At 40.7% G+C, this 24,110-nt stretch overlaps 1 protein-coding gene across 4 annotated transcripts in view; it reads right to left on the bottom strand.

Moving 5' to 3' along the window:
- Positions 1–1,378: 1,378 nt before the first annotated feature.
- LOC143219093 (MICOS complex subunit Mic60-like) overlaps positions 1,379–24,110 on the bottom strand; it is a 73,903-nt gene continuing 51,171 nt past the window's right edge. For 3 of the 4 annotated variants that reach the window (XM_076444899.1, XM_076444898.1, XM_076444901.1), the window contains one exon: positions 8,281–8,812. In XM_076444899.1, coding sequence (XP_076301014.1) covers positions 8,605–8,812 — 208 coding nt within the window. In that variant the 3' untranslated portion in view covers positions 8,281–8,604. Of the gene's footprint in view, positions 5,682–8,280; positions 8,813–24,110 lie in introns of those variants that run through there. The other variant, XM_076444900.1, reaches the window with a different exon arrangement.

The following is a 24,110-nucleotide window of genomic DNA, read 5'->3' as shown; positions in this document are numbered from 1 at the left end:
TTTTCGTAGCTATTAAAAACTCACAATCACAAATTTTCAGGACTATCTGTACGGGGTTAGGAATCTGTATGGGGCTAGAGAAAATTATTTTATACTTTTTAGTCCGTTTTTCAAACGTGGTGTTTTTTTAAAATATATTTTATACTTTTTAGTCCGTTTTAAAAGCGTGGTATTTTTAAAAAATTTATTTTTATTTCAATCATTATTTGGGATGCGTTGGCACATTGTTCAGCTACGAGGTGGTATTTTTATTATTATTTATTTCTGGATGTAAATCTAAAACTTTCTGTAAATTTTGTCAAACAAGACGGTCGAATAAACTCTTGTCAAAGCACATCAAAACGAGCAGATTATTGTTGGTAGGACGTATGTGGAGAAATAATTTCTTACTCCTAGTGATTGCTTTGACTGCAGCAGCAGACTGTGTAAGTAATTAACAGTTGAAAACGCGTAAAACTGAATTACAATCGCCTTATTCCGGCGTTATCTAATCGGATACCGCGGATCTTTCTGGCGGCGTTTGTTTTATTGATGCATAAAACCGAGCGGCAGCCTTGTTCTTGAGCGGCCATGAAAAATTGCGCTGTCCCAGGGAGGATTTTCGGTGCAAGCTTATCTCTGCCTGGGAATCGCCGCGACCCCGTTTTCTTTGTTGCTCGCATCACGCTTGATTAACTTGCTTTATCTCGCTCCTACGCGAGCCAAGATTTCCGATTTATTCGCGAAATCATGACGCTGCCGCCTCCGTTACGGCCGAATACGTCACCGATGGAAACCCATCCTCTCCTGTCATTATTTCCTGTCAAAATGAAAAACACTAACGCTCCGCCAAAAACAACCTCCGTCTATAAAGAGTAACCTTCGGGAATTGTTCTCAAAGAAAAAGTACTAGTCAATAGAATTTCATTGCTACAGTTTCTGCATCGAAAATTTGTTTGTTTTATTAAATTGATTTTAATCCAACTTTTAAAGTGCTTTACGGCCCTTTAGGAACTTTAAAAATGGAACTAACGTTTTCCACGCATCTTCATTTGTTTTTTAACGTGGATAGAGAGATGCATATGGTCTCTTTCATCTTGCTCGGATGCTGGCGAACTATAAATATTCATTCCGAATACGTTTTTCCGATGAAGATTGTCCGCTCTTTTATTCATAACTTAGAAGCTTGAATTTCAAATAATACCATCTTGAATATTTCAATAGTTCGCACGTGTTAATAAAAAAAAAAAATACGTTCGTGCAACACGAACTAGAAAGAATATAATAGTATATAATAAAAAATTGATGCGATCTTATTCTGTCGAGTTAAACAGAACGTTCGGGTCGACTGTCGGATAAGAGGACACGTGGAGCAATAAAATATACATTAGCAGCAGCCTTAAACAGTCATGAAATCTTTATTGATCATTCGAAGAAGCTCAGCGTCGCTTTCAAGCAACGCTACAACCATGAACGCACTATGTACAGCCGTTTGCTTCCAGTCATCGCTTCGTCCAGGGTACTTCAAGTTACGAGCACCGTCTTCGCGTCACTTTATCGTCCTCGTTCGTTTCGAAACCACGATCTTCGCCGAACATGATGCCTTGTTCATCCGTTTATTAAACTTTACATCGCTTGGAACGTAGCTGCTAGGTACGACGCGCGTTCCTCTGTCGACATCTAATTACAATTCAACGCGTAACTACGACAAAAACCGCGGAAAAAGTGATCGACAACGCCTGTCGCTCGATTAACTGATGTTAATCGGATTCCCGAAATTCTCGAAACCATTCGGGATTCCCGAGAATATCCGGGATTCCGACAGAGTCGGGATTCCGTCCCGATCCCGCGAGAAATTCCCGTCCCGACCGGGATCTCGCACACCCCTAGAAATGATTTCTTTCAGAATACAGTAACGCTTTTCTGCGGATCTTTATGCGTCCAGAAAAATTGAAAAGATAGTGCATGCGAGAATTCAATAATATTTGAATTATTCGCATAAACATCCGCGAGTTCACACCACCGAAGGCCAAGGATTATCGTTATAATCCGATGAAAAATGAGTGAGACGCGTTTAAACAGCATGGATGATATTTATTTGTTCAATTCTCTATTATTTGCTAGCGGATAGGCGTCGGCCCTTGAAACGGGCCGATCAACACGATCCAAACGATCCAGGAGCACCGACAGACAGACTCGGAACAGACTCGCCACGGAGAAACGCGATCCTTGGATCTCGCGATCGATAGGTACAAAAAACGTCGTGTGCTTTACAGAATATTCGTTTTCCTCGACGCGTTGCTGGTAAACTCGCTTCGCGCGATCTTACTTAGGGTGCGTTCCGTTTCACGCTTCAAGCGCATACACTGTATAGTGTATGCATAGAGATTCTTATACTACACTATACAGTGTATGCGCATTATGCGTGAAACGGAACGCACCCTTGATCGCCAAACATGTGCCGCAATGTGATCACAGAGAAAATACAAAAGAAAAATCTACTTTCAAGTTTAGACGGTAACAAATGGTTCCTCGAACAACCCTTAAATAGTCCAGATGTTTACGATTCACCCTGACATCCATGCTTAGACAGCTAGTCACGTTTTATTCGTTTTGGAAAATTCCCGATCATCGTCGGGAATCGATTGTTTCTCTTCGAATGAAAAATTTGTCAGGGGATAAAGCATCTGGACCAATTTCGCGGTTCGAACGAACGAAGCGACACTTTTTGGGATTTCGTTGGTAATTAACAGAAGCGGAATTCCTTTCGAAAAATTCCTCAGCCGAGAAACCAGACCTGCAGAGACGTCGCTGCGCCGTAGGGTCGAAAAACACGGTGAATATTCTGTATTTTTCCCGTGATTACACCGCATTACACTCGAAAGTGTCCCGAGAATTTCCCGGAAGGCGGCGCGCGTCGCTCGGATCCGATAAGCCCGGCAAGTTTTTCAAAAGTGTCCTCTCCGGTTGAAACGAGAGGACGCGTGGACCCAGCTGGCGCTCGCGGATCCCGGATTAACGTCGAAAAACGCGGAACGAAATAAATTAGGCGGGAGTCCAACTTCTCTTTGAAATGCCTGTCGGAAGGAGACCCGGCCACACAGATATCCTCGTCGCCTCGTTTCGATCGTCGGAAACGTTCCTCGAGAAATCTCGTTTCCACCGTTTCTGCACAGATTTAGCAATTTCTTCTTTCGGCTAGATTAGAACGGTGCTAGACACACGCGAGAATTCAGCAACAACCTTCGATTCTCGTTCGAAAGTGTATATTGTGAGGGAGAATTTGTTGGACACCCGGTAAGTGATACGACACACTCGATAGAGGGTGCGTTGTTCGGTTGAAAATGAAACAAAATGTCGAACCTCGTGCATTATCGTGCAACATTTGAAATAGTACTATCTTGAAAACCACCGAAACGAGACACCCGGTATGTAGAATGTAATATATTCCATGTCGAACGCTCTTAGTTCGGCTAAAAGTGAAACAAAATGTGAGATGAATTTTCTTCGAACGAGGCACCGTTTCCGAGAAAATCGGAATCGAAGTTAATTGGCGGGATGGTGTCAGTGGTTCTCAACGTTCAAGGAAACTTTATTCGAGAATACATTTGTCAAAATGATGACAGTGTGCATTTGTTTGGTATATTTACAAACCCCAGGGAGTCGAGCAGCTGACTGAATTTATTAAATCAATCCATAGATGTCATACCGTATTTTTAATCATTAAAATGAAGAATTTGCAACTTACAACGCAATGTGATATAATGCCAATATTTTCTACGTTTTTTCTGTCTTGAGTCTCAATATAACTAATTAGTAGACTGCGGATCTTTATGAAAATTCGTTTCATCCCTTGGTGACTTTATTACATTGAAACAACGTTACGCGATGTGTGTTCTTACAACAAATTGTTTGTATAAATGGTTTCACGAGAACAAAGCCGGGACCCGTTCAGTACCACTGCTCCCATCGCACCGAACACTTTCGACTGATTTTTCTGAGAAACGAAGGCAGTGTTGGGCGAAAATTGTGTAGGAGCAAGATTTTGAATGTTTGCTGTATGCGTGTTATAATATTTGTATGTGTATGCGTGAGTCAATCGATACGATATCGATTGACTGCGTAACCAATGTAAATAGTTAGACAAACAAAACATCACGTCGAGAAATTATTACGAAAGACGCGTTCACGCAGTTAGTTGCTCGAAAAAACCACGAAATAGTTAAATACGATACGACTACGGAAAAACGAATTACAGTTACGCAATTATTGAGTATTAAGTTTACATTCATATTGTTGTGTGTTCAATTACGAAAATATTTAAAACGTTTAAATAAAGAATACTCTTACAATTGTATTTAAATACATTGTCTTTAAATTGTATTTAAATACATTGTCTTTAAATTGTATTTAAATACATTGTCTTTAAATTGTATTTAAATACATTGTCTTTAAATTGTATTTAAATATAATTGTATTTAAATACATTGTCTTTAAATTGTATTTAAATACATTGTCTTTAAATTGTATTTAAATACATTGTCTTTAAATTGTATTTAAATACATTGTCTTTAAATTGTATTTAAATATAATTGTATTTAAATACATTGTCTTTAAATTGTATTTAAATACATTGTCTTTAAATTGTATTTAAATACATTGTCTTTAAATTGTATTTAAATACAATTGTATTTAAATACATTGTCTTTAAATTCTATTTAAATACATTGTCTTTAAATTCTATTTAAATACAAATTTCGAATAACGAATAAAAGATAGAAAATTTGTATTCGTTATTCGAAGGTTCGAATACAAAAGTATCTTTTATTCGACTTTTATTTTAAAAATCTTGTATTCGCCGAGAATGTATTCGATGAATAATAGTTACAAATTGTATTCGAGGTGGATGTATTCGAAGCCTCGAATACAATTTGTAACTATTATTCATCGAACACATTCTTCGGCGAATACAAAATTATTTAAATAAAAGTCGAATCAAAGATACTTTTTCATTCGTACCCTCTCGAATAACGAATAAAAGTGATGTATCTTTGAATTTTAATGGTTGGTTAATGGTTTATTCGTTACCCTATATCGTAGTACAGAGATGGCGTTGTAGAGCCGAGGCGAGAAGTATTTAAATACTGCCCAACTCTGAACGAAGGCCGGTACGAAAAAACCGTATCCCACATTTTCGACGGATTTTGCCTCAAATATCAACCTCCCGTTCGTATTTCGCACGAATATCGCCGCCGTTCCCTACTTTATAAGCGATTTTCCGTCTTTTTATTAGCCGCGAGTCCATCTATCATCTGGACCCGACTCCCTCTCGAATATTCACTTGCGAACGCGTTCGCGGAGCGTCGAGGATCGAAATCAACGTGTGTGGTGAAGAAAGGTCGAACTTCAGTCGTTCTTCTTCGGTCGCTGTCTTTCCCCCTTTCTCTTTACCTGACGGGAGAAAATATCGTCCATTGTGAAAGGGCTGTTTCCATATTTCTTTCACCGTTCTCCGAGCTACCTCGCCCTTCGCTGATGGTGGCCTGTTGTGTATGTGTGTCCGCGAGAGAATGTTTGCTGTGTGTGTTCGAATATTTGTGTGTGTCTGTTCCACGTCCATCCTGGTGCATTCCGGCCGCGTTGCTTTCCTTGATCTCGATGGACAGCATTCTCGAAGCGAGCTTTTACTTCTGCGTCGACTACTGCAACAGTCCGAAGCACAACGAAAGGAACGTGACGCGAACTGGTTCGTGTATCTGCCGTTTCCCTGGTGTTTTCATATTATCGGGGTCTCACACGGTGCTGGGTTCTACTTGGAATTCGTCATTGGCGGCGGAATCGTCGCGAAAGTTACCATAACTTTGTGCGTCAAGTAAAGAGAACAGGAAAACATTTGAAATCTTTTTGGTATCAAATTTTATACGAATTAGGTCGTTCGAAAAATCATTTCCTTCTCTCAAGGGACAATGAAAGCCAATTGTTGATCGGGAAGATTTTCTTTCTCAAGTAAACACGTTATAAATATTGTTTGAATTATCGATCGTATGGTTGTTAAATGAATAATATGTTAGTGTTCTCGGCGCAACGCACAGTGGTCCAAACGGCCGATTTAGGAGTGCAAAAGTCAAAAAACCAAACATGAAGTAGGCATTTAATACTGTTTCTTACATCAACATCTGTAGAAGTTAAAATCGACAATATTACTTCACAAATCAATTATTGTTAAGTGTGGCATAGGTTGAAAGTAGCAGTATGACAAGTACATCGATATAAAGGACATCCTTTTCACCTATTATTTATTGTTTAGAACGTTAATATTGATTTCTAATTATAATAGCCGTGTTCAGAAGCATTGGGAAGATATGAAAAAAAATATAAAACAATTTTTCGGAAATGTTTAATTAATGTTGCTCAAGGAAGTATTAAGAAATTTATCTTTTAAGTTTGTTGTAGGGAATACTAATGATATTCGCCCGTATTCGCGCTAATTTTTGCATGAATATTAGGAATGGAATATGTAGTTTATGGTTTCATCAAATTTATTAGCAGGAAATTGCAAATTAGCAAGTTATTTTATTTTTTTCTGGTACAGTTCGATGACGAGTACGCGCGTGGAACGAAGAGGTTTTAAGAAATTCATTTCTTAAGTTGGCAGGAAATACTAACGATACTCGCCCGTATTCGCGTTAATTTTTGCATGCATATTAGGAATGAAATATGTAGTTTATGGTTTCATCAAATTGATTTGTAGAAAAATGCAGATTAGCAAATTATTTTATTTTTTCTGGTACAGTTCGATGACGAGTACGCGTAGGACGTACATATGTAATAGACGTGTTATTATAGTAATATATAATAGACGATTAATAGACGTATTAGGCAATAATGTGCAAAGAATGCCTGGTGTTGTGGCATTGTTGTTGGAGGGCCGATTGGCAGTTATTTTCGCGAGTCGTACAGAGCGTAAACAAAAAGAGATTGGTTTTCTATTATTATGGGCCTTCCACATGAATGTTTCTCATTCTTATTGTGTCGAAGAGATCGTTAACAGCTTGGATTGTGTTAGGTTATATAATTATATCTAATTAGAGATGTAAATAGTATAACTAGATATAAATATTGTTTTATTTTTATTATTATTGTGTTTTTTATATGTATTATTATTGTTGTTGTCGTAAATTTCATTTCTGAAAATTATACTTTTGTAAAAAATAAAGAATTGTGTGTACAAGTTTTTCTCTTCTAACACTGTACATTAAAACTGGCATTATAAATTGAAATATATGTTGCTTCCTCTGCTATATTTTAAGAAAGAAAAATATTTCAATAAACTTACGGAACTCAATTAGCCTTCTTTATACTTATCTAATGTGTATAGAATACATGTAACACAGAATTATCGATTATTAGAAGCGTTTAGACTTTTGCACTCCTAAATCGGCCGTTTGGACCACTGTGCAACGGTTCGATCAACTAATTACGAAACAGCAAATTTCGACGTTTCGATCCATGTCAAGAAAGTAGAAAAACTGCGTCTGAAAAGGATTTCATAATGTAATAAACAAGAACTTTAGGATTTCTGTGAAATCAGATTGCAATTCTGTGTCAAGATACTGTATTAAATTACTTACTTGCTTCATGGAAATCTTAAAAACGGATTGCTTGAAAAGGATCCACACATGGATCGAAACGTCGAAAGTTTAAGTTGACGTGCAAAATTTGCTTTTTCGTAATTAGTTGATCGAACCGTTGCGCCGACAACACTAACATATTATTCATTTAAAAACGTTTCGTACGAAAATAAATCAACGTCCGAGTACAAGTCTGACGCACAATGATCTATACCACTTACGAACACGGTATCACCCCGGCGACATAAATTACAAACCTAATCATTTGAAATGGAAATGAGAAACCGAAATCTCGGTGCGATTTTCCACGAATAAAAACACATGTGTCAACATTACAAAATATAAACGAGATTTATTTCGCCTACGAAATCGAATGAATTTATAATAACACGAGCAGAATTTCGCCTCCGGGAACAGAAACGCGATATAAACTGATAAAGGTATCTGTGAAAACGGCCGGTCCGGGAAAATACGGGTTTTCGAGATGTTTTATAATTTTCCGTCTCGTATTTAGCTTTTTTTTTCGACGAGAAAATGGGAAATAAAATCGTGCTGGAGAGACGACGATTTTCATTCTCGACTGTGTTCGGTTGGAATAACTGATTAATGAATTAGGATCACGCACATAAAACCAAGGAAAATGAATGATAATCGTCAAAAGAACAGAGGATAATCCATATAAATATTCTATGTATTTCATCATTGCTACCAGTCGTTATAAAGAATTCCAAATATACAATATTGAGCTGACCATAAATTCCTGTCTCCGATAATCAAATGAAATTCAGGCATCTGTTTTTTTTTTAGGTTTGCGAAATGATAAATTCCCTTAAAGAACGTTGGCTGTTGAACGAGAAGTATAACTTGGACGATGTTCAACATGTGGTTTCGCTATAATGGAACCGTTAGAATAGAACCATAGATCTTGTTCGTCACTGATCGAGGTGCTATTGTTCGGGTCGGCAGTTTTCTCGCTGTGCATACTTTCCTGTTTCTACTTTCCACTGACCTCCGAGTCTCCGGCACCAAGGAACACGAGCCCGATCGCTCCTGCGTACGCTAACAGAGTGTCTACGGCCTGCTGGGTCTCCAACAGGATCCTCGTCTCGTTCATCCAATCCTTGGCGATAGACCTAGGAGCACCCTTCAGCAGGTTCATGTACCGCAGCGTCATCTTGAAATCGCCTCGATCGAGCCAGAACCTGAAACACAAAGTCGCACAGCTGCTGTCGAATTTCCTGCTATCCATTCAGCCAATCGGTTGGTACATACAAATTCTCCTAATTATTTACAAAGAGAATTCGACATAGTTTCTTCTCCGCGGTCCTCGTAAACAGTAAACTCATTCCAGGATGAAATTCAATCCAGTAATATTATAGTATAATAGTTTTTTGCAAATATCTCGAAAGCTAAAGGTTTTTCAAAATGTGTAGCTGCGTAAGATATTGAAATTTCATTGAAATCGGAGAGGAGTGCCTCTTTGTAAATAATTACGAACATTTGACTCTACAGTCAGCGGCAATATTAAGTGGACACTCTTAAAGATCGCATAACTTTTTGAAAATTGGTCGAAAGAACTTGAATTTTTTAAAGATGTTAGACCGACTAGTTCGCTAGAGAATAAGTAAACAAAAATGTATTATGATTGCAATTGGTAAGTGCATATTGCAACTTTTCTATCTGGGCCTGTAACGATAATTTACAAAATGCAGGATAATTTTATACAGGGTGTCCCAAAATTCCTTCAACAGCCGGAAATGGAAGGTTCCCGAGATCATTTGAAGCAATATTTTCCTTTGCAAAAATGTTATAAATGTTTAGGAGTTATTAACGAAAAACACGGACGAATCAGAGCGCGACCCAGACGCGAGTTGGCACAGTAGTCATGGCGCGCCAACTGTCTATTGGCCGACTGTACTAACTCGCGTCTAGGTCGCGCTCTGATTGGTCCGTGTTTTTCGTTAATAACTCCTAAACAAAGCCGCGGATAACATTTTTGCAAAGGAACATATTGCTTCAAATGATCTCAGGAACCTACCATTTCCGGCTGTTGAAGGAATTTTGGGACAGCCTGTAGATTTCGGTAACTTGTATGCATACTGAAGATTTCATCGAGATCGGTCAACATTGCAATGAGCTACATACGTTTAAAGATGAGAGCTTAAGGGTGAAAGTCGCAGATTTTCAGCCTTGCCAGGACATTTCGCCCTTGCGTGATCATCTTCAAACGTTTGTAGCTCATTGCGATGTTGACCGATTCCGATGAAATTTTCAGTATGCATACAAGTTACCGAAATCTATAAAACGTATTTTGTAAATTATCGTTACAGGCCCAGATAAAAAAGTTAACAAAACATCATTTTTAAAAATTTTGTATGATTCCTACCAATTGCAATCTTAATCAATTTTTGATTTCTTATTCTCTAGCGAACTAGCCGGTTTAACATATTTAAAAAAATTCAAGTCCTTTGGACTAATTTCTAAAAAGTTATGCGATTTTTAAGGGTGTCCACTTAATATGGCCGCTGACTGTACATTAGAATATTATTCTACAGGGTCATCCGCGTTTTTAAACGGCCAAACGTTAACCAGCTGTAGAGGACCCCAAATGGAACAACTTTTACCGCTGTCACTTTTTTTGTTTCGGCCTTGATTTCCAGATAATTGCAAAAAACCATCATTTTTTGAGTTTACATAAAATTAAATATCTCAGGACTCCAATGATGAATCTTGATGGTTTTTCCTTTGTTTAGTTTAAAATAAGTAGGGGCATCTTTTTTATTTAACAAACTTTTTTGTATGACCTTCGGATCATGGTTTTTTTGGCGTGGGGCACACCGTGAAGCCTGAAAGAAATAAGTTGGAAAGTGGCGGTGTGCTCCACGCCAAAAAAACCATGATCCGAAGGTCATACAAAAAAGTTTATCCAATAAAAAAGATGCCCCTACTTATTTTAAACTAAACAAAGGAAAAACCATCAAGATTCATCATTGGAGTCCTGAGATATTTAATTTTATGTAAACTCAAAAAATGATGGTTTTTTGCAATTATCTGGAAAGGGGTAAAAGTTGTTCCATTTGGGGTCCTCTACAGCTGGTTAACGTTTGGCCGTTTAAAAACGGATGACCCTGTATATTAGGATTATAGAGGATCGATTTCGTAAATCATTCCAGATCGCAAGAATTCAGCGTCGAAGTGGTACGTGCAAAAATTGGCCGGACGGCAAGAGAAATTGAAATAAAGCTCTCGCAGGACCCCAATTTCGGAGAATCGCGGAAATATTTCGAAGCAAGCTCGTCTTCAGCTTTTACGTTTATATCCTGTTCCTCGACCAGCCGACAGGCAATTTCGAATGATCGTCTTCGAAAAGTGATCCCGCTGGAGATTATCGAGTATCGGAATCCGATCACCGACAGCTTCCTGCGTCTTTATAACCTCGATGAATCAGATATTAACCACCGAACTGGATCGGCATTCCCGTCCGATTAAATTGCGAGCTTTTCTCGCGGTGACCGCGCGCTTCATCAACGATCTGGTAAATCCGTCGGGAGGATGAATCGGTAGAAAATCGAGTAACACGGTCGCCCGTTTATCGAGCTCGGTTAGCGGGAAGGTGGCGGCGGTGTTGGTCCTCAAGAGGGTATTCATCCACTTTGGGGGGTGAGTTTCGGGGGGTGGTAGCGGCGGTGGGCCACGTACGAACAGAGAAACTCGGCCCTCTTTCAGGGAAAACTCGGCCCGGCCGGTGTCTCCGCGCGATAGTTCGCCGAACAATAGTTTCGAGAGCGGAGGGCGGTTAGCGACATCCGGCGCCGCTATCGGCCCTCGAACGCATCCCTTCCGGTATGCCGGCGAACGAGGGGGGTTGCTACCCTCTCGAGGCCACTCGACCCGCCGGGGCAAACTGCAAGCTTTTTCATCCGCCTTCGAAACAAGGATAACGTAACGGCTGTGTCGTCGATCGTTTTCAAGAAGTCGGGAACAAGTTCCCGGGGTAGTTATCGATTAATTGGCCCCGACCGCGTGAAACACGGGTCTCCATGTGAAATCGAGGGCTTCCTCATTCTTTTTCTCACACTCTTTCTTTCTCCATCTGGCTCGCCGGGTGTCGTTAAACAAAAACGGATCCGCGGGCAGGACGATTCCGCGCACTACTTTCTCGCGGGAATTAATTAACGAGCACGGGAATTTCGATGCGAAAGGAATCGTCTGACGCCAGTATAGAAATACCAGAAGCTCGCCCCGGATTAATTAAAATGGGACGTGCGTTAATATTCCTGGCGAACCTGCTGAAACCCTCGTCCTTTTTTGCTTCTTTATTGTTCGAAGATTTTTTTTTGGTTTTATCACGCTGGGGAAATCTGGAGAATGAGATTTCGGGGTTTCACGATGAGTTTGATGTGCTCTTAACCCTTTACACCCTGCTCGAGCTGCTCCGAGAACATTCGTAAATAGTAATTATAGAAATGCTGTTTTCATTTGCGTCGGAATAACGAAAATTAATGAAAAAACCGAAGGTAGATATAACGTCAATAATTTTCTACGTTTCCTCTTTCTTGAATCTTAATATTACTAATTAGTAGACTGCGGATCTTTATGGAAATTCGTTTCATCCCTTGATGACTTTATTACGTTGAAACAACGTTACGGTGTGTGCTCTTAAATCTTTCCGATCAATTACTGTTTTATTTTTCATTCCATCAATTTCTTCATAAATGCATAAAGATCCGCGATCTACTAATTAGTGGCTGAAATTGCTAAGAAATTCGATTAGAGACGGAACGTTTATAATTCTGGGTCAAAATGTCTCATCCGCGGATTAAGTATCGGAAGTAAAGAAGTTCTCCCGTGGAAACTGGTTATAGAAGTTAACGCGGACATTACCGATATCCAGAGCCGGCTAACAAGTTTAGTTTTTCAATAAAGTTTACGGCAGAGTGTCAGAGGTTTGTACGAGGTAACTAGGTTGCGAGGTTTATGGTGTAGAACAAATTAAAATGCGAAACTTCCCGGAAGCTCCATGCCATTTCTGTTTTATTTCGAGCTCGTGAAAAGCTTTTACGAAGGACACGCGTCCCGCAAGTTTGACACTCAGTTTTGCGAATACCACACCATTGGGATGCGAGCTTGCACAAAGCTGCGGGAGTTACTAATAACTGGAGAGAGTTGTGTCCTATCCGTTTAGCGGTGGCAGATGCTTACGTAAATTTACTGTTTAGCAACTCGGAGAAATAAACCAGATTGTTATGCGAACTCGTCGGTACTTTATTCTGGCTTTGAAGGGTGTATTCACCGCTCATGAAACATTGTCCCGGAAATTAAATTACTAGACAGATGCTGTCTAGTGAGAAAGAAAATAAATTTCTATTTCACTCGAGGTCGTCGCAGTTCAGGTAGACAATTTTTATTTTGCATAAAGATCCGCTGTCTATTAATTATATTTGAATAAAGATCTGACATATTGATAATAGTCCTGTCGCCAGGTACTTTTACCTTTGGAACTTGGCCGTATTTTGTTTGATCTCACAACTTTTTACGGCCATAAGAACTTGGCTCCTGTTTACAGAATGTTTTTGTTGGGTTTGCACTACTTACGATCGACATAAAGGAAAATTCATATTGATAAGCAATGGAAAAATAAGATGAATGTCGTGATAAGACGGTCACTAGTCGATAAAAGGAAGAAGAAGCGGGATGTGCCGGAAGTAACGCGCGCACGCGTTAAATATTAAACCTTAATATTGAGGAAGGGCTTCCGACCGTCACGTATAAGGCTCAGGATCCTCAGCTGCGGCCGCTGTGCAAACCGCAGTGCGCTTCCGGTTAAAAAATTCACGATTCTCGGCGGCTTGTACACCTTTCGCCTCCATGTGTTCTCTCTCTCTCTCTCTCTCTCTCGCTCTCTCTTTATCGAGTGTTTGCCCACGCGTGCCTGTGCCCGTAGGTTGTCCATGTGTTTGCCGTGTACGCGAATGTGTACGTGGATCCAGGGTTATACGCGACCGCAAGAATCTGCAGCACGCCGCGTGCATCCCCCAGTGCACTAGCTGCACTCGTACGTGTTCGTTCCCGCGAGCGCCATCGGACACGTTCGTCCGCGTGTCTCCCGCCACGGAAAAACTACGCTTTTCACAGGAATGAAAGTTTAACGGCCGCTGATGGAACGCTGAATGGGTGACGGTGGTTTCCGACCAACGGTGGCTCCGATTATCTACCAAGGAACTCGAAGATGTTTGATATTGCAACCACCGGACCGTACACTTTGACGGATCTGGCCGAGCTCGAGTCACTTCGCCGACCGATCGTAGAACCTCTCCATGTATATTGCAAATTACCGGAGGAGGTCCGAAGCAATTCGACGAACATCTACTAACATCTGCTACGAGCTGTTTTCTCGAGAAATCGACGATATTCGACCAGTTGTATAATTTCGTGAAAAACAAATCGTGGAGAATGTAACCTCAACTCATTTCAAAGCTTGACGCCTCTATCTACGAACGCCGTTGTTCATTTTCCTCCGAGATTTTTTTACGTGACGCAGCAGACGAGAAACCGGAGACCCGTTTTGCCGAAGAAATTCGTGTAAATTGAGATCTCTGTGAGAACATTTGAAAAATGTTCTCGGCGCTTCTGTTACAAGGTGTTGGGAATGGGGTGCTGATTTTAAACAAAGTCAGAGTTAATGTTCGAAAAAACAAAGCCTTTATTCAACGGCTCGGAACGAAACGTCTTTCCTTGAAGAGGATCTGCAGCAGACTAACTAAAACTGATCTGAACGATACTTGACTCTCGAAAAGGGAAACGGGGTCCTATATAGCATATCTACGGGCCTCTGTCTTATGAATAGTGGCCTTGGTGCGTCGAGGGTTTTTCCAGGCAAGACCCTCTTACAACACATCTGGCTTACAGCCCTTATACTGCCTTCGGTTATTCTAAGCTATTGTAAAAGTAGAGGCGATGTTGGAACTGTCGGTAAATCCAACACAAGGCGTTTCGAGGAACGTGTCTACCGTGTAAATGAAGAGTCTGGCGTAATTATCGGAACAAGGAGATTCAGTGGCGTTTAAAGGACCGCGCCAAGCATCGATTTATTTCGAACGGCGGGAATTAATTATGGCGCGATAGTCCCGGGGAATCTTAGCGATCCATCAACTTCGATGTCCCGAAGTTCGCTCGAGGACCGGAATATTCGTCGTCGAAGAGCACGCCCTCGGAAATCACGGTCGACCGGCTCTCGTCACGCAATTAATAATCCCGCGGGATGAATACGTGTGCGGGAGGAACCGAGTGTATAAGGGGTTGAAGGTGTTGACTCGTGTTTTTCGCCGGGTTCTGTTGCTAGAGAGAGAGAGAGAGAGAGAGAGAGAGAGAGAGAGAGAGAGAGAGACGGGGGTTTCAAGTTTCCTCGCACGCGATCGACGATACGCGGCTCCACTGGCAACCTACTTGCTTTAACGAGCGATACACGTACACCGGGACGCTACGAAATTGTTTGGCCACATTTTGCCAACATACGGTCACCAGCCAGGGTGTTATTATATCCCGGAAATAATCGCGCGCTCCGTAAATTCGCTGTATTAAAGCGGGACCAACTTTCCACCGCACGAAATCGTCCGGAACTAAATCCTTCGCGTTTAATCCCCTCGGGGATGAATTTTTACAAAAGAAATTAGACGATCGCAACTTTTCTTTATACTTTGCCGCTATCATTGATTCCCTATAAATTTCAACTATAAACTAATCTCTGGTTACAGTTTCTGTGTACGAATTCGTAAATTCGCCGCGTCAGAGTTTGTGCGGGTGTCCTCGTTTCCGAGAAAATGCAGTTTGGAAATTCGCGGGACTCGTGCGCCGTGGCTCGATGAATCTCCCAACTCGATTTTAGGGAAAAGTTTCCACTTTTTCTCGCTTCCCAAACACTCTATCCGCGTATCGGCATAAAAAGAATTAGAAAATGATGAACCGGAAGTATTCTACGACACAATTAGAATTAACACTTCGTTCCTCCGACACAAAGTAATTGAAAAGATTGATGTACAGTGTTTTCTCGAGAAATGTGTCCCAAATGCCTCGCTCTTTTTGCGTCCAAAACTTTCATCGTTCATCACACGAGTAAATATCATCGGAATCATCTCATATTTGGTATAATTTTCATTAGAAAAATGCCACGCGAACATGTTGGCGAAAGTCCCATAGAAAAATAATGAAAAATAAAGAGGTTTTGTTATTGGATCAGTTGTGTACGTATGTTTAATTGTATTCGGACGATTAACGGAAAAAACACTGTACAAATTAACAACGAATCTCACAGTTTAAACGAACAACAACGCAGAAAATTAGCAGACAACGGAAAACATTTCGACAGCTGCCGAGAACTGTCTCTCGACTGGGTGCTCGTCGTTCGCCGCGGGTATTCAATCTGGCCGGGTGTAAAAAAGACTGTTACGCCGAGTTACAGTAGCATGAACGCACATCGGGCCAGCCACTCAAACGCTGAAGAGCGGCCGACGTATTTATCGTTGGTCCAATTAGATCGAGCTTTTATCGTGCTCGTAACCTGAACGGCAGTTTTCGAGTCACGCGACCCGGTCGCTTCACCGCCCCCAACCCTCGACGACCCCATAAATTATCCTTACGGGACCCTGAGGACTCCAGGGGGTGGAGGGCAATATCTCCGAACGACCGGCAGAGACGAAAACACCTGCCGTAATATCCGTCACGTGCAGCTTGACAAAGAACAGAGTCATTTGCCGGGGCCCAGCTCGCGAGAGCCACCACCCCCGCACTTTCCACGGCTTATCTCCTCGTTTGCAGCGCAAAAAATGACGCTGTCGACTATCGCCATAGTCTCTTCGTCTACCGGAAGACTGTAAAGTTCGCCGGCAAGTGCGTGTAAATGAAAAAAGAAACTGCACCCGGCTGGCGAGAGTCGATTATACGATCTTGCATACATGCTAAAGGTTAGAGCTAGAAAAAGAAGAATGAGCGACTGATTTCAGTACGGTTTCGGTGTTGATCAAACTTTTGTTCGTTCAGGAATTGTAGATGTTACACGATGAAATTCAATGCTCTTTCCAAAAATGAAAAACAAAAGTTCCGAGGACCCACAGTTTTTGAGTAATAGGCGAAAAACCAAAACAAGGTAATAAAAATCGTGGTTTTTCCCCCCTCCCCAAGTTAGCACAGGGTCCTCGAGGTCGAAAACGGAATGACTAAATGACGTGTCGAAATTTCGTTAAGTTCGGAATATTTTCCAGGTAAAAGTACCTGGCGACTGGACTAAATTAGTACGATAAGCGTTTAAATGGCACAGTGATAGTGCTCTATCTGGAGCCAGACATAATTCAGCAGAATAATCCACCTGGACAGGTACAGCGGTGGAATGGTTCCGTGGCAACAAACCATAGTAAGTAGAATGATCCCGCTTGTGGCCAGACGTGGATAACCATACCTGTGGCCCGCCATAGATAAATAGAATAACTATGCCTGCGGTCAGACATGGATAAGTAGAATAATCCAGTCTGTGGTCGACCTTGTAAAGTAGAACAATCCTGCATAGCTCGACGTGAGTAGAATAGGCCTATCTGTGGTCGGACAAGCATAAGTAGATTATCTTCGCCTCTGATCAGACCGAAGCGATGTGTATGAACTTCTCTATAGTTATACGAATAGAATTGGTTTGAAGTTTTATAATCAATTTATAATCTGTTTAACACCTGCTGGTCGAAACAATTGTTTCTTTCTAAACTTTTAAAGGCTTTCCGCGCAACGGTTCCATCGTTTATCACACATTTATTATAAATTTATTTTCCCAAAAGCAAACGCGATTCAAATAAATCTTGAAAAAGATCCAAACTAGGATCGAAACGTTGATTTTGTTTGACGATTAGCAAGATTGCTTTATAATTCGGGTAATTATACAGAAAAGTACTGCCCACTCCGATTTTGATGAAATTTAAATATGTTATGCAGCAACACATTCTGAACAGCTTTTTACTTTTCCAATATAGGGGGGTCGCTTTTAGTTTTCGAGATATTTGCAAAAAACTATCGCGAATACTGTATTGAATTTTTCGTATTCCTGCACGCTGCGCTGCAACGTAAGTCTGTTTCGGTGCAACGTTTGTTTACATTTTGACTGTGTAAAGATAAGAGAGAAAACAGGGGGGGCGGAAAGGGCCAGCCTGACACCACACACACCCACCCAGTGTTTCACACGCACCCACTGTTTCTAAATTATACTCTAGATTCCTACGTATTTTCACGTGCTGATTACGAATATGATATTGAAAATTGGCGCAAATGTTAATTTCTTAACGGAAACCTTCTTTTTAGAAACACTGGGTGCGTGTTAAGCACTGGGTGGGTCAGGCCGGCTCTTTCCACCCTCCCGTTTTCTACCTCATCTCTACACAGTCAAAACGTAAACAAACGCCGCACAGGTTTACGTTGCAGAAGAGCGTGCAGGAATACGAAAAATTCAATACAGTATTCGCGATAGTTTTTTTGCAATTATCTGGAAAACTAAAAGCGACCCCCCTATATTGGAAAAGGACAAAGTTGTTCAAAGTGTCAATATCTATAACATATTTAAATTTTATCAAAATCGGAGTGGGCAGTACTTATCTGTATAATTACCATAATTCGTAATAAACGATCGAACCGTTGCGCAGAAAGCATTTAAAAATTTATTAACAGCAAATACGATCGATAGAAGAAACATATTGTTTCTGTCGGCAATGATATTTGCAACTACAGATCAAAAATTCCATAGTTAATGTTTGGACGTCGCTCAGTGGTCACTGTGTCCGACGAAGAGAGTTTTCATTCTGCGCGTAGACCAAACGTCAACTGCCGACAAATTCTTGCGAACTATGGGAACGAGCAGCTCAATTAACGACGGAAACCGCCGCCAAACAGTATCTAACAGCGAGTAATAGAGAAAATGGCTGATAATGTATGAACCTCGAACACAGTATGGCGATACTGTGCGCGCACAATGCGGAACAAGAAAATCGCGTTCCTATGCCAGTCGATGGTTTTGTTTATCGGGCCACGGGCACCCACGGATTACCGGAAAATTGGGTTCGTTCATTATGCACGACGCTGATTAGATTCGCAGGTTGGTACGCCGATGGATTCGAGGCCCCCTGGGTGTTTGGCTTCGCGGTGAATTTTGCGTCCGTTGATCGCGTTCTACGTCATTGAGTTTTCACGGTTTTATGCCTCGTGTAATTACGATATTCTGGGGAGGGGCACCTCATTGTCCCGAGAATAAGAGAATTTCCGCGTTACTTGGCGGACTGCGGTTATCGATGCGGTGATTTCGCAAATAACTTGTTCCGTTTATCGAAAGTTCGGTGAACAATGCTGTGCCCATTAAATCACTGACTTGTGCTACTGGAACGTTACCATACATGTCGTCTATCATTTTGTAAGGCAATTGATTTTTGTTAAATATTTTTGAATGCTGGTACTACAGTACAAAATGACGAATCTCAAATATGTTTCATTGACTCGTACTACTGGGTTTCAACATCCTATTTTGTTGACCAGCGACCTCTAATCCGCAGATTTTCGCACATTTTGTGCGAAATGAAAATTTCTGAACCGCCAACCGGAGGGAGCGAACTAAATTTAACGCCACTTTCGAGGAATTTCTCCATAGAGACGGGAATTCGCGTGAATCTCCGACAGTATGATAATCGCCTGTGTACCCAGCATACGCTCCGTGTCATAATTGTTTCTGTTTGCCCATTCCGTTCCACGCTCATCCCATCACCCGGTCATTTCTACAATTCGTTTCTCTGTTTTTTCTTTTTTCATATAATTTCGGGCGATTCAGCCGGGTTTTTAGAACACCATGCCGAATGCAAATTCACCGGCACATTCGGGGCGCGCTCTCCGGCACTCTCACGTCCGCGGTCCTCTTTTATTTATTTATTTTTTGGTTTATTTCGCGCTGGCCCCCACGGCCCACGGGTCGCGCACGCGCGCCTACTTGTTAAGCCAGTAAGTCGAAACGCATATTCACAGAAATTTTTTCATCTCTCCAACGTTGAAACGCTCCGCCGTCCCCGCAACCCCCGTCCACCCCAGCCCCTATCTATGATATGCATATTTGCAGCCGCATTTCCGCCGTCTAGTTCTTTATGCATTCCGCGACTTCTTTTTGCCTCTGTTCGATAAATCTGCAGCCTTCGGTCATTTCGTTGATATTTTCCCGGACGGATATTCGCGGCATCGAATTCTCGAGGCACCTCGACGAACTACACCCGAAATCATTCGAATTTATGCATAAAAAAGAGATTCGAGATATATTGATTGTTCGAGAGAACAATCCACTTCGCCATCATTCCAAATGGATTTCAATTGCCGTAAAAGTTGTTACGTCCGTTTTACAAGGCGAATTTGCGATCGCAATTGAAATGCACAGAGTGGAATTATTTTTTATTCACCGTGATAAATTTTGATTTCGCGACCCGGATATTTTCAAATATAAAGCACTTTAAATTTGCTGAACATTTTTCCTAGCGCCGCGTTCCAATTTGTTAAATATTTTTATCTCGCTTGTCTTCGCGAGCTGTAAATTGTACGAGGCGCCCCAATCCTGTATTTTCGTTCCGTGTGACAAATTTGTATTTCACATTTCCTATTTTATTAAAGGAATTACTTCAGATCGTCAGAGGTGTTGAAAACATTTTATTCCGCTGCTGTTTACCGAGCGTCATAACTAGACTGCGGACCTTTATGCAAAATAAAAAAATTTTCTATCTGAATTTCAACAAACCAGAATGAAATAGAATGCTATTTTCTTTTTTAATATGTTTAATAGGCTGAGAATAATGCAACGGAACTTTGAAATTCTTCTAATAGCTTTGCTGTTTTAGATTACACCTACTCATTTTTGTTATGAATGCATAAAATCCGCAGTCTAGCAAAGAGCAATTTTTTCATTTTGCTCTGACAGATTTCGTACTCACGATTCTTGTCCAGTTCGGTAAATTGTTGTAATATTACAGATGTCGGTTCAGATATTTTAAAAGTGATTATTAAAAGTGAGTATGGAATTCGTCACACATTGATATTTTACAAAAAGCTCTGATCTGCTCGTCAGCATCGGCACTTTTGCATCAAATGATCCGAGCGCAAACAAGCGAACAGCATTAGACAATCAGCAAATTACTTGAACTCTTTTCGGTCGATGCACGGCGGGGGTGTTGTAACAGGCAATTCTCTAAATCGTTTTAGAGAAACTCTGTCCGAGGAGAACAGAGCGTGGCGGCTCTTGTTAACGTGGTAAAACGTGATTGTGCCCCCCCGCGACTCTGTAGAACCGGGTCGTCGCATCGGGAAACTGATTGAAACTCCACGCGTCTGCTAATTAGAGGGTGAAAGGTGTTCACGGTGGGGGAAGAAAAAGCTCGGCAACGAGGAAATTAATTTTCCGGGTGAAGGACGGCCTCTCGCGGCTCGTTTCCTCACGCTCGATTGTCCTTCCTTATGAACAGGTGTGGAATTCGATGGCGGCATTGTATTCGGCTCTTTGTTCGGCAACGGGCGACGCAGCTTTGTTGCTGTCGTTCACCCCACCCCCGAAGATGCAACACAGTACCGGGACGAAAATTTTTCAGCGAACACTCGCAATCGAAATATTTTACAAAATATTTCTTCGGCACTTTGGACAAGGGAAACTGTTAACACATTACCGACTGGTGATTATTGTACAATTTTGAAAAATCTATGTTACATGATTAAACACTTTTTATGGAACCTTCAATAGCAACAGTAATTGTTCCGTCGCACAGGAACAGTATTCGTAGGTTTCCTTCGGACAGGATTTATGATGCGAACGTGTCTAAATATCCTTCTCGAGGATTAAACAAACTAGGGTCATTCGGCGACCAGTCAAAGCATCTGTTTAATTTTTTTGAATGTAGATTAATCTATTACCAATCCTCAGATTGGTATATTAACAACCGCAGTTTGCTTGGATTAGGTGAAAAGATTCATATTTTGGCGCCATATATTGATTGGCCAATACCATGATCCATTGTTTTCCTTGATTCGCTTCATTTCAAACCTTCACGGTTTACTTATTGTTAGTCCACATGTCACAAACATGGAAGCAACACGTCATTACATAACCTCGAATAAATTCATTTAACACTTGTTATAAGCATGTAAGTTTTTCTTGTGAAAATAGTATCAGTTAATAATACAAATTACATTATTCTTACAGACGCAAAACGGAAATTTATATTTTTCTTGAAAATGGTCTGGATTTAGACCGAAACGTTGGAATTTAAACTAAATTTCATGTAAATTTTGCAAACTTGCTATATTTGTACAATTGATCGAACCAGTGCGCCGATATCACAAATTGTACTTCATCTGTTTAACGTTCAGTTTTTATACACCCTCGAAATTACAAGGTGTCATGAATTTAGTCCCTCCGAAGGACCATTGAACTAGCTGCCCAAGATTAACTTGGCGGGCAGTGATCCGGAACATACGCGAACCTACAGTTCGGCGACAAAACAGTAATTTTCGTTATGAACTAACAAGTCACCCTCAATAACGTCATCTAATAGTTTCATTTAAGATTGCAATGTAAAAGAAAATTTCTATGCTTTCTTTTGGTGCAGCACAATTATCGAAAATCCTATTAATAAGGCTTCCGGTAGGTAAAGTGTTAACATATTCGACTTGAAAAGTGAATTTTCACAGTAATAGATTAAGTAAAATAAATTTTCTTTTGGTTCATTCATTTCGCACTACTATTCGGGAATGAAGAATGGTTTCGAGCAATTGTTTCGCGGCTTGCATCTTCCGCGAAATATTCGTCCGGTCTCAGATAAGTGAGACAAATTGCACATGCACAGTCCGTAAATAGGCCACCAATCTTCGGGGGCATGCACAAGTAGATCCCATAAATATCTTCGCTATTTATAGGCATGATGCTGCTCGAAAGCGTTTGATCATTTGTTTGGTCAACAATAAATTCAACCTTTTTAAGCGCGAAGAATGAGAAAGACTATTTATGTTCGGAACTAATGGAAGGAAACTTCTGGACCGAACAAGAGTATAAACAGAAAAATTTCTTTCCGATGTTTACGAAATTCCGAAACTGTGAAACTAGACGCTGCATTAATTATTGTAGGACGCTCGGTATGCAAGCCCATCGAGGCGAAAGGGTCGAAATTGCAGTTCGTTATCGGAACGTGCGAGATCAGAGATCCGTTTAAAATGCGCGAAACTACACGGCCGCCATATTGGCGAATTAGATTCTCGGCTGGAACGTTTTCTAACTCTCTTTTGCCACAACAATTTAAAAATTATCTGGAATACACGTGCGCTTATCGCAACGGAGAAACAAGAAGGGAGAAGCGAAACTTTTGAGCGGTGAACAGCGGCCGCGTTCTAATTTACTCCGTGTACACGCAGTTAACGTCGCGACAACGGTATGACGTTGCAGGAACATCCGTGTAAACGAGCCTTAACGCTGATACCGCGCGTTTTCTCGCGCAACTCGCCAAGAAAAAAAAAAACAGTTACGAGCTGGAAGATAACATTTTCCATGGTGTTCAGCGGAAATTTCGAACCGGCCGCGACAGCGAACACACTACGGAACAATAAACAGGATACATTGCCGATCCTTTTTTGGACTGATAACCTTTAAAATTGTTTCCTTTATCTCGATCGACAATTTGTTAATAAAGTATATTGATGTTTTCAGCGCACTGGTTCAATCTGATGTTATTAACCAAGCAATTTTGCAAATTACCATAAAATATTCAACGTTTCCGTCTATTTCTAGGCCATTTTCAAGAAAAATTTTAATAATTATTGGGTATGAGAATAAGTTTCCGCCCTTTTTTGTTGAAAAGAAGCGTAGAAACCATACCCATAACGTGTAAACGTTTTCCAACAGTAGATCGATTTAAGAACATACTATGACCTTTCAAATTTACCGCCTTATATCGATAGACATAACCTAGATCGTTTCCAATACGTTCTTACGTCAGTGTCTTGACAACAAGCATGTCCGACGCACGTAGCACACACGTGCCACACAATTATTATTTTATTTTCCCCGAAGCAAGTGAGTGAGTTTTTATGAACAATATTCCTTATACTCAATCGTTTAATAGTTTTTGAAATTATTATAACATATTTACTTTACAGACGCGATTCAAATAAATCTTGAAAAGGATCCGAACTACAGTCAGCGGCAATAATAAGTGGACACCCTTAAAAATCGCATAACTTTTTAGAAATTGGTCCAAAGGACTTGAATTTTTTTTAAGATTTTAGACCGACTTAGTTCGCTAGAGAATAAGTAAACAAAAATTTATTACGATTGCAATCGGTAGGAATTATAGACAATTTTTAAAAACTATGTTTTGTCAACTTTTTCATCTGGCCCTGTAACGATAATTTAAAAAATGCGTTTTATAGATTTCGGTAACTTATATGCATACTGAAAATTTCATCGAA

This window comes from Lasioglossum baleicum, unplaced genomic scaffold, assembly GCF_051020765.1.
Source record: "Lasioglossum baleicum unplaced genomic scaffold, iyLasBale1 scaffold0021, whole genome shotgun sequence".
NCBI classification, from domain to species: domain Eukaryota; kingdom Metazoa; phylum Arthropoda; class Insecta; order Hymenoptera; family Halictidae; genus Lasioglossum; species Lasioglossum baleicum.
Note: the sequence above shows the minus strand (reverse complement) of the source record. Positions and strands in the feature narration are given on the sequence as shown.